Source organism: Sphaerodactylus townsendi, linkage group LG07 (genome assembly GCF_021028975.2).
Source record: "Sphaerodactylus townsendi isolate TG3544 linkage group LG07, MPM_Stown_v2.3, whole genome shotgun sequence".
NCBI lineage: Eukaryota > Metazoa > Chordata > Lepidosauria > Squamata > Sphaerodactylidae > Sphaerodactylus > Sphaerodactylus townsendi.
In genome coordinates this window covers 123,177,577-123,193,192 of record NC_059431.1, presented here as the reverse complement: position 1 = coordinate 123,193,192, position 15,616 = coordinate 123,177,577, and the positions used below count along the sequence as shown (strand labels likewise).

The 15,616-nt window shown below is 44.9% G+C and overlaps 1 protein-coding gene across 1 annotated transcript in view; it reads left to right on the top strand.

Annotated features, from left to right (window-relative positions):
* The window catches only part of LOC125437096 (alpha-2-macroglobulin-like protein 1), an 89,825-nt gene that overhangs the window by 20,434 nt on the left and 53,775 nt on the right, over positions 1 to 15,616 (top strand). Inside the window, exons 4-7 of the mRNA XM_048504465.1 lie at positions 1,468 to 1,577; positions 2,922 to 3,092; positions 9,951 to 10,181; positions 13,311 to 13,374. Coding sequence (XP_048360422.1) covers positions 1,468 to 1,577; positions 2,922 to 3,092; positions 9,951 to 10,181; positions 13,311 to 13,374 — 576 coding nt within the window. The remainder of the gene's footprint in view (positions 1 to 1,467; positions 1,578 to 2,921; positions 3,093 to 9,950; positions 10,182 to 13,310; positions 13,375 to 15,616) is intronic.

Genomic DNA, 15,616 nt, shown 5'->3' with positions numbered 1-15,616 from the left:
TTTGCACATAGGTCACCAAAGGCTGGGAGATTGTTGAGCAGTGCCTGGAGAGGGTGGAGTTTTGTATGGATGTGATGTAATTCCTGGGTGCTATGGTAGGAATTTCCCTGATCTTTGTGGTAAAGATTGAATAGACTAGGTGAGGCGAAGTGATCCCAGAGCCTTCAGATGTTAAGAAGTACAATTCCCATTGCCCCGCCAGCATGGCCAATTGGCCATGCTGGCGGGGGCTGATGGGAATTGTAGTTCACAACATCTGGAATGCCAAAGGTTCGCCACCACGGGACTAAAGGAACTGCTTGAGAGGGATGGATGATGGGACATCACTTATGGACAGAGGGCTGAACAACGTGACATCACTTCCAGGTGATGTTCTAGGAACCCTTCCAGTTTCTATGTTTTTTACCATAGAGATTGGGAACATTCCTTAAGTGCCAAGATCAGCAACATTTATCTTTCTACTTTATATTGTGTTTCTCAAATTATCAAGGCCATGGGATTGAGGGAAAGGGTGGGAGATTGTCTTCCGCCACCAGGCAAACTGTAAAACTGTGCATGTGCTTTCTGAAGGTTGGTGCAGGGAATGGGCACAAAAGTGCTTGTCAGTCTGTGTTTTAACATAGGGGCTTTCCCCACTCACCTTCTGCTGCTGCGCCTGCAGCTTCCTCGCCAGCCTCAAGCTGCAGGCTATTCCTGGCGCTGGCCTCAGGAGGTTCCCACTCTAATCTCCCCACGCCAGACCCTGGGTCAATGGTGCGCGTTTCATTTCCAGCTGCCAGGGAAGTGACGCTACGCTGGAGGGAGTGGTGCAAGAGCGGGCAGCTGCCGGGCAGCTGCGCGTATTGCTGCCACTTTGCAAGTGGGGAGTGCCTGGACCCCAAGGCGCCATTTTCTCCCGATGAAGCAAGACAAAGCAGAAGGTAAAAAGTGGGGAAAGCCCCACCGTCCTGTAGTACCTTTGTCTGCAAAAGACAAGTCCAGTGGACATAAAAGGGGAAGAGCCCTCTCCCATATACAAGTGATCTTCACAAGATGTTTGTATGATCCCTAGATAAGCTTCCCTCCAAAGAGTCCTCAAGGCCTCTTGTGTTTTGTCCTGAGTACTACATTGCTAGGTTTCTCAAAGCAAAGGTGCAGAGCTTTTTTTTGGTGTACTCTTCTAATCTGGAGGAACCGGGTTTGATTCACTGCTCTGCCGCCTGAGCTGTGGAGGCTTATCTGGGGAATTCAGATTAGCCTGTACACTCCCACACACACCAGCTGGGTGACCTTGGGCTAGTCACAGCTTCTCGGAGCTCTCTCAGCCCCACCTACCTCACAGGGTGTTTGTTGTGAGGGGGGAAGGGCAAGGAGATTGTCAGCCCCTTTGAGTCTCCCATAGGAGAGAAAGGGGAGATATAAATCCAAACTCTTCTTCTTCTCTTCATGCTGCCATGTGGAGTCAACATTTCCTCTTTTTTTATATAGGAGCGACAAGAATAAAAGTACATTCTTTCTATCTCAGCGCCAACGAGGTGTCAGTCAACTTTGTCAACCTCAACACATTCTACAAGCAGGGCTTTCCATATACTGGCAAGGTAACAGCTCACCCCCATTTCCCTCCTTTCTTGATATAATGTAGTTATTGAACCAAATCATTTATTTTAATTTTGAATTTGGAAGACCTTCGAGGCTGACTTTATCCCCACGTTGACCCGACATCGTTTTTAGCAAAAGGTGATAGTCAGCATCTTGAATGACACCTGGAACCAAATCCAAATCCAAAGCTGCTTCAGATGAGGGGTTAATTTTTTTAAATGTATTTTAAATGCTATTTAGAGTCCATCTTTCTCATTGCAGCTCAGGGCAGCTACACGGTCCTCAAAGTTGAAAGAATGAGAACAGCCGATACATGGTGAAATAGGGTTGGGTGCTGGCAGTTTTGGCAGCCCCAGAGGTTTTCCAAGGAAAGAGGCATTCAGAGGTGGCTTGTCATTGCCTGCCTCTGAGTGGCAACCCTGCACTTTCTTTCTTGGTGGACTCCCACTCAGGGCCAATTCTTCTTCGCTTCCAAGATCTGATAACAACAGACTAGCCAGGGGGCATACATTGAACCAGGGGGCATCCATTGAAAATGCTGGGGGGAAGAATTAGGACTAATAAAAGGAAACACTTCTTCACGCAACGTATGATTGGTGTTTGGAATATGCTGCCCCAGGAGGTGGTGATGGCCACTAACCTGGATAGCTTTAATAGGGGCTTGGACAGATTTATGGAGGAGAAGTCGATTTATGGCTACCAATCTTGATCCTCTTTGATCTGAGATTGCAAATGCCTCAACAGACCAGGTGATCGGGAGCAACAGCCGCAGAAGGCCATTGCTTTCACCTCCTGCATGTGAGCTCCCAAAGGCACCTGGTGGGCCACTGCGAGTAGCAGAGAGCTGGACTAGATGGACTCTGGTCTGATCCAGCTGGCTTGTTCTTGTGTTCTTATGTTCTTAGCCTGGTCTGTCTAGTTCAGGCCACGAGAAAGCTGGTGGGAAGTGTATCAAGTCGCAGCCAACGTGGATTGATTGTAGATGCAGGCCAAACATTAGGAGCAAAAATGACCAGACTGCAGCCCCACAGCCTGAAAAACCCACAACAGCCAGTTGATTCCAGCCAGAAAAGCCATTGACAAGACAATACTGAGTTTCATGGATTAAGGGTAGGATTCGATGTAAAGCAGCTTCATGAATTCAATTGAAACCTAAACTGCAACAAAATACTGTGACCGAGGTTCTTGGAAATGCAAAGCTCCCGCAAAGTGTCCTACACTGAGGAGAGGTGATTGATCTCCACACATGCAGTGAAGAGTTGCACATTTGTTGCATGGAGGAGCACTGGTCTGCAAGATGTTTGGACTTGAACAAAGTGTCTATTCCACTTTTATTCCTGCAGATGAAAGTGAGCATTGCTTTTGAAGACGTACCTCTTCAGAACGAGACTGTCTATCTCACAGTTGACGTCAACGACGTAGAGACACACATCCCATACGTCACAGATGAGAATGGTGAAGTCCACTTCTCTGTAGACACAACAAACTGGAACAACACCCTGGTTGCCATCCGGGTGAGTTAAATATCGTGCTCTGGAAGATGAAAATCAGCACTGGGGGCTAAGGCAGCTGCAGACGCCCTGCAGGGGAACGTTCAGCAAGCAAGGATATTTTGTAAAGGCCACAATATGCTACTGCTATGCATAGGAGTAATTGACCTGATGTTGTGCCCCTAGACCAGGGGTAGGGAACCTGCGGCTCTCCAGATGTTCAGGAACTACAATTCCCATCAGCCCCTACCAGCATGGCCAATTGGCCATGCTGAATATGGAATTAGAAGTTCCTGAACATCTGGAGAGCCGCAGGTTCCCTACCCCTGCCCTAGACTGTTCAATAATGAGACTCTGTTACCTTTATTACAAAACAGCACCAGGAATAAGCATTTAGACTTATGCTGCCAGAACTAAAGCAACAGCAGACAAGCATCCTCTATTACACCCCATGTCATGCCCCACATCACACGACTCCACCCCTGACTACCCACTCCCAAGGGTTGAATAGCCCTTCATCAATCACACAGCCCAGAGACAAGATCCAGAGACAAGGCGGCCTTCCGCAGTGACAAAACAACCTACATTCCACACCACTGATGGAACTACAACAGCAGGTGCTTCTGGAGCTGAGAAGGCAGTGCTTCAAAAGTCAAAGCAGGAAGATTGAGAAAGTACACCCAATCATAGTAATGAGAAGGGAGGGGGGATGAGGAGAGAGAAAACCCCATGTCCTGGGTGGGAGAAACATAAAATCATAGAGTTGGAAGAGACCCCAAGGCCAATCAAGTCCAACCCCCTGCCATGAAGGAGCATACAGTCAAAGCACTCCCGACATTCATCCAGCCTCTATGTAAAAACCTCCAAAGATGGAGACTCCACCACTCTCCGAGGCAGTGAATTTTTACTGTCGAACATAGCCCTGACGGGTCCAGGAAGTCCTTCCTTTAACGCTGGAGTAGGTGGAATTTTTTTTCCTTCACCTTGAACCTATCACTCCATGTCCTAGTCTCTGAGGCAGCAGAAAACAAGCTTGTTCCCTCTTTGACATTGGATTCCTTCAAATATTTAAACATGGCTATCATGTCACTTGCCTAACGCCAGCTTCTCCAGACTAAATATCCCAGCTCCTGAAGTCTCTCTCGAGTAGGGCATGGATTTCAGACTTTTACCATTTGGTTGCCAGTTCTCCTAGACCCGCTCCAGCTTGTCAATATCCCTCCGGTCCAAGTGCGGTGCCCAGAATCCGTACACAATATTCCAGGTGAGGGTCCTAACCAATGCAGAATAGAATGTACATGCCATTACATCCCTCGAGTCTGTGACACTATACTCCTACTGATATAGCCCAAAAATTGCATTGGCTTTCTTGGCCGCCGCATCACACTGCTGACTCATGTTCAGTTTGTGGTCTACTAAGATTCCCAGACCCCTTTCACATGTAGTGTTGTCAAGCCAGGTGTCACCCATCCTATACCTGTGCATTTCATTTTTTTTCTGCCTAAGTGTAGTAGCTTACATTTATCTCTGTTGAAATTCATTTTGTTTGTTTTGGCCCAGCTGTCTCATCGTGCTCCAGATCATTTTGAATTCTTGACTCAGATCCCTTCTGCGGGTGTAGCTACCCACCTCCTAATTTGGTGTCATCTGCAAATTTGATTCGCATGCCCTCTATTCCATTATCCAAGTCGTGGATAAAAATATTGAATAAAATATTGATTAAAATATTGAATAGCACTGGGGCCAGGACTGAACCCCACTACTCACTTCTCTCCAGGATGAAGATGCGCCATCGATGAGCATCCTTTGAATCAACCAATTCAAATCCATCCAATAGTAGCATTGTCTAGTCCACATTTCACTAGCTTACTTGCAAGAGTATTATGAGGCACCTTGTCAAAAGCATTACTAAAATTAAGGTATGCTATGTCCACAGCATTCCCTTCATTTACCAAGCTCATCACTCTATTAAAAAAGAGAGAGAGAGATAAGATTAGTCTGACATGACTTGTTTTTCAGAAACTCATGCTGACTTTCTTTGTGATCACAGCATGGCAGACTGTTCGTCTCATCGATTTGTCTCTAGAATCTTCCCTGGCTTTACAGTAATTATTAGGGTCTTCCTTTCCCCCCTTTTTGAAGATGGGGATAACATTAGCCCTCCTCCAGTCCACTGGGACTTCTCCTGTTCTCCAGGAGTTCTGAAAGACTATAGCACAGTGATGGTGAACCTTTTCGAGACCGAGTGCCCAAATTGCAACCAAGACCCCACTTATTTATTGCAAAGTGCCAACCCGGCAATTTAACCTGAATGCTGAGGTTTTAGTTTAGAAAAAACTGATTGGCTCCCGCTTCTTCCGCCCCACACACTCAAGCAGTTGCCAGTCTGCTCTAGCCTCCAGCAAGTCCCGTGCGCACTGCTCTGTGCCTCTCTAGCATCTCTGCCTCTTCTGTGACCCCGCCCTCGGGCAGCAGCCACCCAGAGCACAGGCACCAGGTCCACCAGCCGAGTCCTCCCTACCCACCACAGTGCACTTATATCGTGCTCAGTGGCCCAGGCCAGCCTAGGTGTGTGTGTGGGGTGTGTGATTTTCCACCCCCTACATGAGAAGTCCACCTGCGGTGCTTGCACGCACTGCCGCCTACAGAGAGAGGGCTCCGAAGTACAACTTCTGGCACCGATTGTACATAGGATTACATCCACCATCACTGCTATAGCAAGTGGTTCCGAAATTACTTCTGCCAGTTCTTTTTTAATACTCTGGGATGCAGTTCATCAGGAAAAAGAATCTGTCTAGCTCTAGTGCATAGTAAAAAGCTCTATTTTTAATGAAAATAACCAAAACATTAATATAACCAAAATAACCAAAACATTCAGGAGCAGCAGTGGCATTGGAGGTTAAGAACTCAGGTATCTAATCTGGAGGAACCGGGTTTGATTCCCAACTCTGCCGCCTGAGCTGTGGAGGCTTATCTGGGGAATTCAGATTAGCCTGTGTACTCCCACACACGCCAGCTGGGTGACCTTGGACTAGTCACGGCTTCTCAGAGCTCTCTCAGCCCCACCCACCTCACAGGGTGTTTGTTGTGAGGGGGGAAGGGCAAGGAGATTGTCAGCCCCTTTGAGTCTCCTGCAGGAGAGAAAGGGGGGGGGGATATACATCCAAACTCCTCTTCTTCTTTTTCTTCTAACAGACCCAGAACTCCTAATCACCAATAAAGGATACATATTATAGATAACACCAACAGGGGATCCCAGGCATAGACAGTACTAAGATATCAAGTCTCTGAAATAACCAAAACATTCAGGAGCAGCAGTGGCATTGGAGGTTAAGAACTCGTATGTATCTAATCTGGGTGAACCGGTTTGATTCCCTCAGCTCTAAGTCAGCTTCTGAGCTGTGGAGGCTGATCTGGGGAATTCAGATTAGCCTGCACACTCCCACACACGCCAGCTGGGTGACCTTGGGCTAGTCACCGTTCTTCTGAGCTCTCTCAGCCCCGCCCACCTCACAGGGTGTTTGTTGTGAGGGGGAAGTGCACAGGAAGATTGTCAGCCCCTTTGAGTCTCCTGCAGGAGAGAAAGGGGGGGGGGATATAAATCCAAACTCTTCTTCTTCTTCTTCTTCTAACAGACCCAGAACTCCTAATCACCAATAAAGGATACATATTATAGATAACACCAACAGGGGATCCCAGGCATAGACAGTACTAAGATATCAAGTCTCTGCAATAAAGGTATCACTTTCAAAGAGATCCACTAATGGCATAGATGCGAGGGATACCAAGCGTCTGACGCCAGAAAGTGTTCAACTTCAGCAGACAAGCTTCAAGTACTCATAGGTGGGCGCACAAAACGACAGGATGATGATGAAGAAATTCTTGGCTGTTGGTCAATAGAAGGTGGGAGTGTTGATCCGGGAAAAAAACAATTCTCTTGAGTGTTATGTCTTCTGCAGCCACTTTAGCCGCAATAATTAAATATAAATATAAGGAGCCAGGAGAATCTGGCTCTCACACAAAAAAATTAATCAGGGGTAGCTCCTAGAATCTGTGGTTTTCCAGATAGCCCAGGAACTACAGCACCCTATCAGTTTCTTCGTCAGCATGTATTTCACTTGGCCATGCTGGTAGGGGCTGATGGGAATTGTAGTTCCTGAACATCTGGAGAGCCGCAGGTTCCCTACCCCTGAGCTAGCTCAAAGGCAAGACATCACCCTCATGCAGTTATGTAGTTAATCAAGCCCCTGGAGATTTGGATCTGTTTAAAGAGACAGGTGTTCTTGCACTGACTCTTTCTTTATTCTGTGCTGAATTTCTTCTACTGTATCTTCTGTTTCATTTCCCCCTGGATGAGCACCGTTTCCTTATTGAGAAAAGACTGAAGCCCTCCGGGGACGGGGCGGTATATAAGCCTAAAGTATAAATAAATAAATAAATAAATAAATAAATAAATAAATAAATAAATAAATAAATAAATAAATAAATAAATAAATAAAGGAAAAAAGTTGTTGAGTAGTTCTGCCTTTTCTCCATCCTCTGTTAGCATGTTGCTTTCTTCTCCATGCAGTGACTCTATTCTATATTTTTTTTCTTCCTTTTGCTACGGACATAACCAAAAAAGCCTTTTGTTGTTGTTGTTTTTAACCTCTCTGGCAAGCCTCAGCCTTTGCTTTTTTTACTTTCTCCTGGTTATTTGTTTGAATTGCTCTTGGTTGATTTCCCCCCTTTTCCATTTCTTGTACATGTCCTTTTTAAATCTCATCTCAGTTGAAAGTTCCTTAGACAGCCATCCTGGTTTCCTTAGAAACCTCCCATTTTTCCCTCATTAAAACTGTTTGAAATTGTGCCATCAAGATCTCACTTTTAAGAATCTCCCAGCCATCGTGTACTTCTTTCTCTTTTAGTATTTTTGACTATGGGATCACACCCAATAGATTCCTAAGCTTACAGAAATCTGCTTACTTAAAGTCTAGAATGTATGTATGATTAGCATCCCCTTTCCACTGTATAACAAACTCCAGGAGAACATGATCCATCTAAGGATCCTGCCACTTCCACTCACTAATCAGGTTATCATTATTGGTTAGGGGCAGATCTAAAATAACCGTTCCCCTTGTTGCTTCTTCCACCTTCTGGACCATGAAATTGTCTGCAAGGCAAGTGAGAAATTTGTTGGACCTGATTGTCATAGAAGAGTTTGACTCCCAACAAATATCCAGATAATTGAAATCTCCCCCGTCTATTAATTCTTTCCTTTCTGAAAGTTTGGTCATCTGTTCCAAGAATGCCTCATCCATCTCTTCAGACTGGCATGGGGGTCTTTAATAGACCCCCACAATGAGATCAGTGCTGTTTCTCTTCCCCTTAATTTTTACCCACATGTTCTCAACCTGGCTTGCAGGACATGCTCACAGCTGTAATAATCTTTTACATATAATGCTACTCCTGCTTTCCTATCTGATCTGTTTCTCTGAAATAGGCCCTTCAATTCTTATGTTCTAATCATGAGATTCATCCCAACAGGTTTCAGTGATGCCCAGTGGTGGGATCCAGCAGGTTCTCACCAGTTCCCGAGAGTGGGTTACTCATTATTTGTGTGTGCCGAGAGGGGGTTACTAATTGGGTCCGCTTTTCTGTTAGAAATTCCATTAAGTCCAAAAATCATAAAGTCCTGTTGTTTCCTATGTGGCTGGTTAGCGAAGGTAGAAAACGGGATAATTCTCCCTGTTGGGCTGTTTTAATAACATGTTTTAGTAATATGGTGAAGTTCCTTGTTGAAGGAAAGTATCCTTCTTTTGATTTCTAGAAACAAAATTAAGTATTTGAAAGTATTAAGTATTTGACAGGCAGTCAATTAGAGGAGAAGTGGTTGTTTCTGTTGGCAGTAGACGATAGGACTTGCTATAATGAGTTTAAATTATGGACAGAAAGATACCAGCTGGAAATTAGGAATTTTTTTTTACAGTAAGAGTTTTTTACAGTAACAGGGAAATTATTAATGCCCCGCCCCCAGAATGCCTGGCCACGCCCCCGTCGTGCCCCGCCCAGCCCCATTGGCGCTACGCCACTGTTTGAATCCCACCACCATGGGAACCTGTTACTAAAATTTTTGGATCCCACCACTGGTGATGCCTATAAGATCATATTTGTTTTAAGAGTTCAAGTTCATCTTGTTTATTTCCCGTGCTCTGTGCATTGGTGTACAAACATCGAAGGCCAGGGTGCATTTCCTCTGGCTGCTTCTTTAAGGTTTTCCCCCTCCTGCTGTTGGCTTCTATCATTTGCACATTCTTTGTTTATTTTACAGATTATTCAGTACCTTAAGCAATTCCATTGCGCGACATTATCTTATCGGCTTCCTGACCACTAACCACCAACTATAAGTGGATTGCTGAGTTTAAATGCTGAGTATTGTGGTTATATGCTCAAACCACGTGGCATCCCCTTCCAGTTGACAGCTTACTCTCCTTGCTCTTCTGTGATTAGAAAATGGGGACTGTCTAGGCTGTATTGAGATATTTTTGTCACCATCTGGAAAGGAAATTAGATGTTAATGTTCGTGCCTTCTGTTTGCAAGCCTCCCCAAGCCTGGCCTCAGCCAGAGAGGGGCAGGGTATAAGAAAATAAATAAATAAATTTGCACTGATAGCTGCTGGGTGCACAGTGTTTCGTTTCCAGGTCTCTTATTGCACCCCCCTTCCTTTTATTGTTTGTGTGTTGTTGTGCAACTCTAGGTTGAGATCTGCAGGAGAGGCTTGTCTGGGCACCTTTTCCTTCTTGAGATGCTTCTGGTGCTTCCCTGCAGAATGACTTCATACATCCGTCCCAAACACCCTTGATCCACTGATTGTTGTCCATGCTGTGCCTTTGGTTCTTTAGGGTCGACATTCCACTGGAAATGGAACCCAAGGTGATTTGGGTTTTATCAGGGCCCACATGGAAGCATACAACTGGCTGAAGCCGTTCTACTCCGAAAGCAACAGCTTCCTCGAGATCCAGAATGTAGAGGAAGAACTGCCCTGCGGAAAGGATCAGGAAGTACTGGTGGACTATATAATCGACCGGAAAGAACTGGGCCCTGAGGCTGACCACGTGGATTTCTATTACTTGGTGAGTATCTAACAGGAGGTCAACAAGCCAGTTTTTCTCTGGTTCAAATGGAAACGGGTGTGGATGCCTCCTCCAGTGCCACTGTGCTTTCCAAACAGTGTGGCCCAGCTGGTTTTTGAATGTTTCCCTCCCACCCTATAGACCTTTAAATGGCTTTTTCCATTACTCTGATGGGAAAAAGGGAAATGAAGGGAAAGTATAGGTTTCTAGGCTGCCGGCAGCCTTGGAGGACAAAGGACTCTTCATGGTGAAAAAATGACTCTTGATCTGAAAACTTTTGGAGTGCTTCATTACGTGTGGCATGCAGCTGTGCAGAAGGGGTCTTACAGACAAGTGCGACGCTGTTTTCACCATCGTGTCTTCTGTGCAGTGCCCAATGGAAGAGTACCAAGCTCACTTACCAAGGAGATGAGTCTGTGGTTGTTTAGCAAAATAGTGACTGAAGAACCACTTTCCCAGTAGCCACCTCATCCTTGATTCCATGTCCGCTGAACGTCTGCTTTGCCACCATCAGGTGAGCTCACTCCACCTGACTGGATAGCTCATTTGTCCATAATCCACTGGTTAGACAGTGTCACAAATGTATTGTTATCTTCACATAAGCCCTCTACTAGGTCATACAATGTGAAGTGCCATCAGTTCACCCAATGGGCCTCTCAGAGACACATTAAACCTGCTTAATGCTCATTGCCAGAAGTGTTTAACTGTCTGCTGACACACAAAGGCACTGGCCTCACTAATGCATGGATGCAGGGGCGTTTGGCTGCGATACGAGCATTTCATGTAGGCATGGACTCTTCCTTGTTTTTGAATCCTCATTTTCAGGAGCAATAGGCAACAAACAACCTCCCAACCTGGAAGCAGGGGGCAGGCAAAATGTTGCCTGGGCTCAGAGGAATCAGTGGGGCACTTCCTCATGTTTGTTTGTTTGCTTGTTTGTTTGTTTGTTTGTTTGTTTGTTTGTTTGTTTGTTTGTTTGTTTGTTTATATACCGCCCTCCCCCGAAGGGCTCAGGGCAGTGAACAATGAAACAGAAAGAGAGCACATAGACCAAAGGCTAAAATCTATTAAATATTAGTTAATTTTGGCTCTACATAAAATAACCCCATCCCATTAAAATGCAGCATACTAAAATCAACATAATGTATGTTTTGTAGCCTAGTTTTTTATATTCAGAACCTTATTAAAGAACCTATATTCAGAACCTTTTATAACTCTGCTGTGTTTCACTCTTCTGGGAACTGGATAGTTTCATTTATTTATTTATTTATTTATTTATTTAACTTTATTTCATTTATTTCATTTCATAGTTTCATTCATTCATTCATTCATTCATTCATTCATTCATTTAATTGATTGATTGATTGATTGATTGATTGATTGATTGATTGATTGATTGATTGATTGATTGATTGATTGATTGATTGATTGATTGATTGATTGATTGATTAAACTTCTATACCGCCCTTTCCCGAAGGGCTCAGGGCAGTGTCCATCAATTATATAAAACAGTTAAAATCCATTTCACACCCAATCCCAGTTAAAAACCATATATGTTCAAACTAAGAAATGTGGGGTAACCCCACTGTGGAGCAAATAGCCCTGGAGTAAGTACTGTATGCATAAAGGGCCATTGTGATGGATACAGAATGGGAAGATAAGTTTCCTCAGTGAAGTTTGGGAACTGGTCTGGTTGTTTCCTAGATCTCATTTCTCCTTCCTGGTCATTGCTGCTGCAAACAAATTCAGAAAAAAGCCGCCATGGTTTCTGATGGAAAGTCCTTTGATCTGTGATCCTGCCCCTTCTCATCGACCAAACTGAGGGTTGTGCCTTGATGGACTTTGGTTACAAAATCTGTCAGGGGCCGATTATGCCTGGCAAGCTTCCCATGACCCCAAAGAGAATTTGCTGCAGAGTCTTTGTTTTGTGGCATGTTCGCTATTATCACCCACTGCCCTGTTTGCAGCATTGCCCAATCGGCTGGCTTTTTTATTGTGTTCAGATGAGGACAATCACTGTGATCTCCACTGGCTGTTGCAAAGTCTCCTATGATGCATGTATGCTTTAATTCTTAATTAAATTTATTTTTTAAATTCTCATATCAATATATTGAAACATTGATATAAAAAAGTCTTGCATATGGCATCTGAACACTTTGCCTGATCACTGATTGTCTTCTATGTGGTGAGGAATTAATGGTGAGGAAGTGGTGAGGAATTAATGATGGTGTGCAAACTGCAAAAGGACAGCATAAACAGCCTTTTCACGGGGTGGTCTCAAATCACTGATTGCTTGTGTGTAAAAACAGGAGGGCTGGAGGCGTCCCAGTCTGTTGATCAGTCAGAAGGAGCAGGGGCAATAGGGGACAATGCGCAGGCAAATCGGGTGTTTGGCGGGATCGACTAGTAGTATTATTTTTACATCACGGATATGAGAAATTAAAAATTTAAAAAGATGTCAAGATACACAAGAGCGGGGAGGTCATGGGCAATAAAAATGATCCAGCAGGACAAGAAGCAGGAAAGAGTCAGCAACAGGGAGGGGTGGGGTGAGGCCAAGCAGGCTGGCTGTGGGTGGAGGGAAGAGATCTGGGGCAAATCAGTTCTCACTGGCAAATCTGACCTTCTCTAGTGGCGAAGAAAATTATGTTTGTGCTACAAGTGATCTCGCTTGCCATGAAGAGAATGGAAAGTGAAAGTGGGGCTTGAGGAAATACAACCATATAAGGAATCTTGCTGTGACGGACACTCGCCCCCATCACGCAGCAGATCCCTTGTGCATAATCAGCCAGAGTTTCTTCCAGCCTCTTTCCTTTCTACCTTCCAAGTTTTCTGATGTGCCAAAGGACTAAAGACGCACCTATTTATCCTGGCCTTTGACTTTTTCCCTATGAAAATTGGATGGTTTCCCCTTCAGATATTTCAGGATTTTAATAGGTTTTTAGGGATTCTTTTAGGAATTTTGAACAAGTTTTATTGTGCATAGTTTACAATTGCATTCAAGTGTTTTTTGTGTCTTCTGATGTAACTCGCCCTGAGCCCTTCAAGCATAGGGCGGGATAGAAAAGTATATCTAAATAAAAAATAAACTAAAATTTCCTCCCTGCCTACTATATCATTTTCCTGCAGGTTGTCTCAAAGGGAAGAATTATTTCCAGTGGGCAGAAACAGGTGCCAGTCGGCCAGGATGAGAGTAAGTAGGAGAATTATGAGGTGTGGAGAGGGTTGCCTGCCCGAAGGTGAGAAATTCCTGGAAATGTGGGGATAATGGTGTGGTTTGGGGAAGGGAAGTTGCTCAGCAGGGAATAATATCATAGAATCTGTTCTCAGAAACAGACAAACAGATCTCTGAGGTCTGGGGATCAAATGTAATTCTAAGAGGTCACCACCCTGACCTGGAGGTTAAGCAAACAATACACTGTGCTGTCGAAGACTTTCACGGCTGGACTCAACTGGTTGTGGTGGGTTTTCCGGGCTGCGTGGCCGTGGTCTGGTAGATCTTATTCCTAACGCTTCGCCTGCATCTGTGGCTGGCATCCGTTGCCAGCCACAGATGCAGGCGAAACGTTAGGAACAAGATCTACCAGACCACAGCTACACAGCCCGGAAAACCCACCACAACCAAACAGTACACTCTTCACCCAAGGCTAACTCTCTTGTTACAAAAAACAAGACTCGTTTCCTTGAATCTCTCATAAGGCTCAAAATTCATCAATATTCCATGGTACAGATTCTCTAACAAGCCTTGACGAACAAAAGTCAGCTATCCAGCTTTGTATTAAAACTCAAAAGTAGCACACCAAACATTTGGGACTGTGTTACTTTAAACATTTCTAATTTCTTGCTAAGCACTTTCAGCAATATGATTTTTATGGGCTAACCAAACTCTGATAAGTTTGGCCTCGGAAATCCTTCTGCTTGGCCCGATTACTTAAATATCAAAGAATATCTTTAGAGACTCACACACAGTGCTTCAATAATATGTGCTTAAATTTGGGTCACTACTCACTTGCAAAACAGCTTATAAGTCTCTCAAGCAATTTTATATTAACATTGTTTAACTCTTGCTCTCCTACAAGGAGGCACGATTAGCACAAAAAGTTTTTCTAAGGAGACAGTGTGTAGTTCTTGCTATTCTACAAATAAATATAGAAAAAGAAGAGTTTGGATATATATCCCCCCTTTCTCTCCTACAGGAGACTCAAAGGGGCTTACAATCTCCTTGCCCTTCCCCCCTCACAACAAACACCCTGTGAGGTAGGAGGGGCTGAGAGAGCTCAGAAGAACTGTGACTAGCCCAAGGTCACCCAGCTGGCGTGTGTGGGAGTGCACAGGCTAATCTGAATTCCCCAGATAAGCCTCCACAGCTCAAGTGGCAGAGCTGGAATCAAACCCGGTTCCTCCAGATTAGAGTGCACCTGCTCTTAACCACTACACCACTTGTATCACTGCTACTTCACTGACACAATAATGCACAGAGAGTCTTTCTATAGTAACAATGGTGAATTCCACAGAGGCCAAATATAACAGGTGTTGGACATTATATAAGCTATTTTGGGAAAGGGGGGCGGGGGCTTCACACATGTCCCGTTCAAAAAATGAGTTTGGCCCGTTAATTGCCCTCAACCCGGAATTTTTGAAAATCACTAAACCAGTGATCCTTTTGCACAATCCGGGTGAACACAACAGGCAGGAGACGCTTTGTTTCCCTCCCTTCCATCCGTTCACTTTAGGTTCCATCCCGCCCACTACGTCAGGGAGAATCCGCTCGCCCGCCATTCTGCGCAGGTCGCCCAGCAGGCTGTGGGCAGATTCTCTGAGTGTCTGACAGGGCACAGAGTCCCCCGAGCTCGTTTCCTCCCAGTGGCAGCGAGGATGGCCGCTCTACAGCAACCGCTCGTTACATCCTGGCCATTGCAGGGAGGCCCCTTTTAGGGTTTTTCCTCTTTTCTTTTGTGACACCTGCTCAGCTACGCAGGTGCAGCAGATCAGATTGTGGGACGATTGGCATGGCTGCAGGGGTTCATTTCTGTATGCCGGCGCAGCTATGCATGTGTTGCAGGAATTTTTTTTTTAAAGCAACTCTGTGTGAAGGTGCAGAAGCAGCCCAGATTGTTTCCCGGGGCTCCAATCGCTGCCTGAATGGGCAAAGGGCACACGTGTGAACTGGCAAAAGGAAAACAGGTTCCTTTCTAGCAACTGCAACCCATTATCCGTATGCTGTGCGGAATCCACCAATGTTAAGTTCCTGCTCTCATACTTGTATGTATATGCATGTTACTCCATTAGCACAATAATACACAGACAGTCTTTTGTTTAAGTATAATTACTGGGACGCTGAAAGGCTGCATTCTCTCTTGTTTCATGTCTGTCCTCAAAGGGAGAGTGGCACTGCTTTGCTCCCCATCCCTAAGTACAGGTGCCGTTAATTAGTC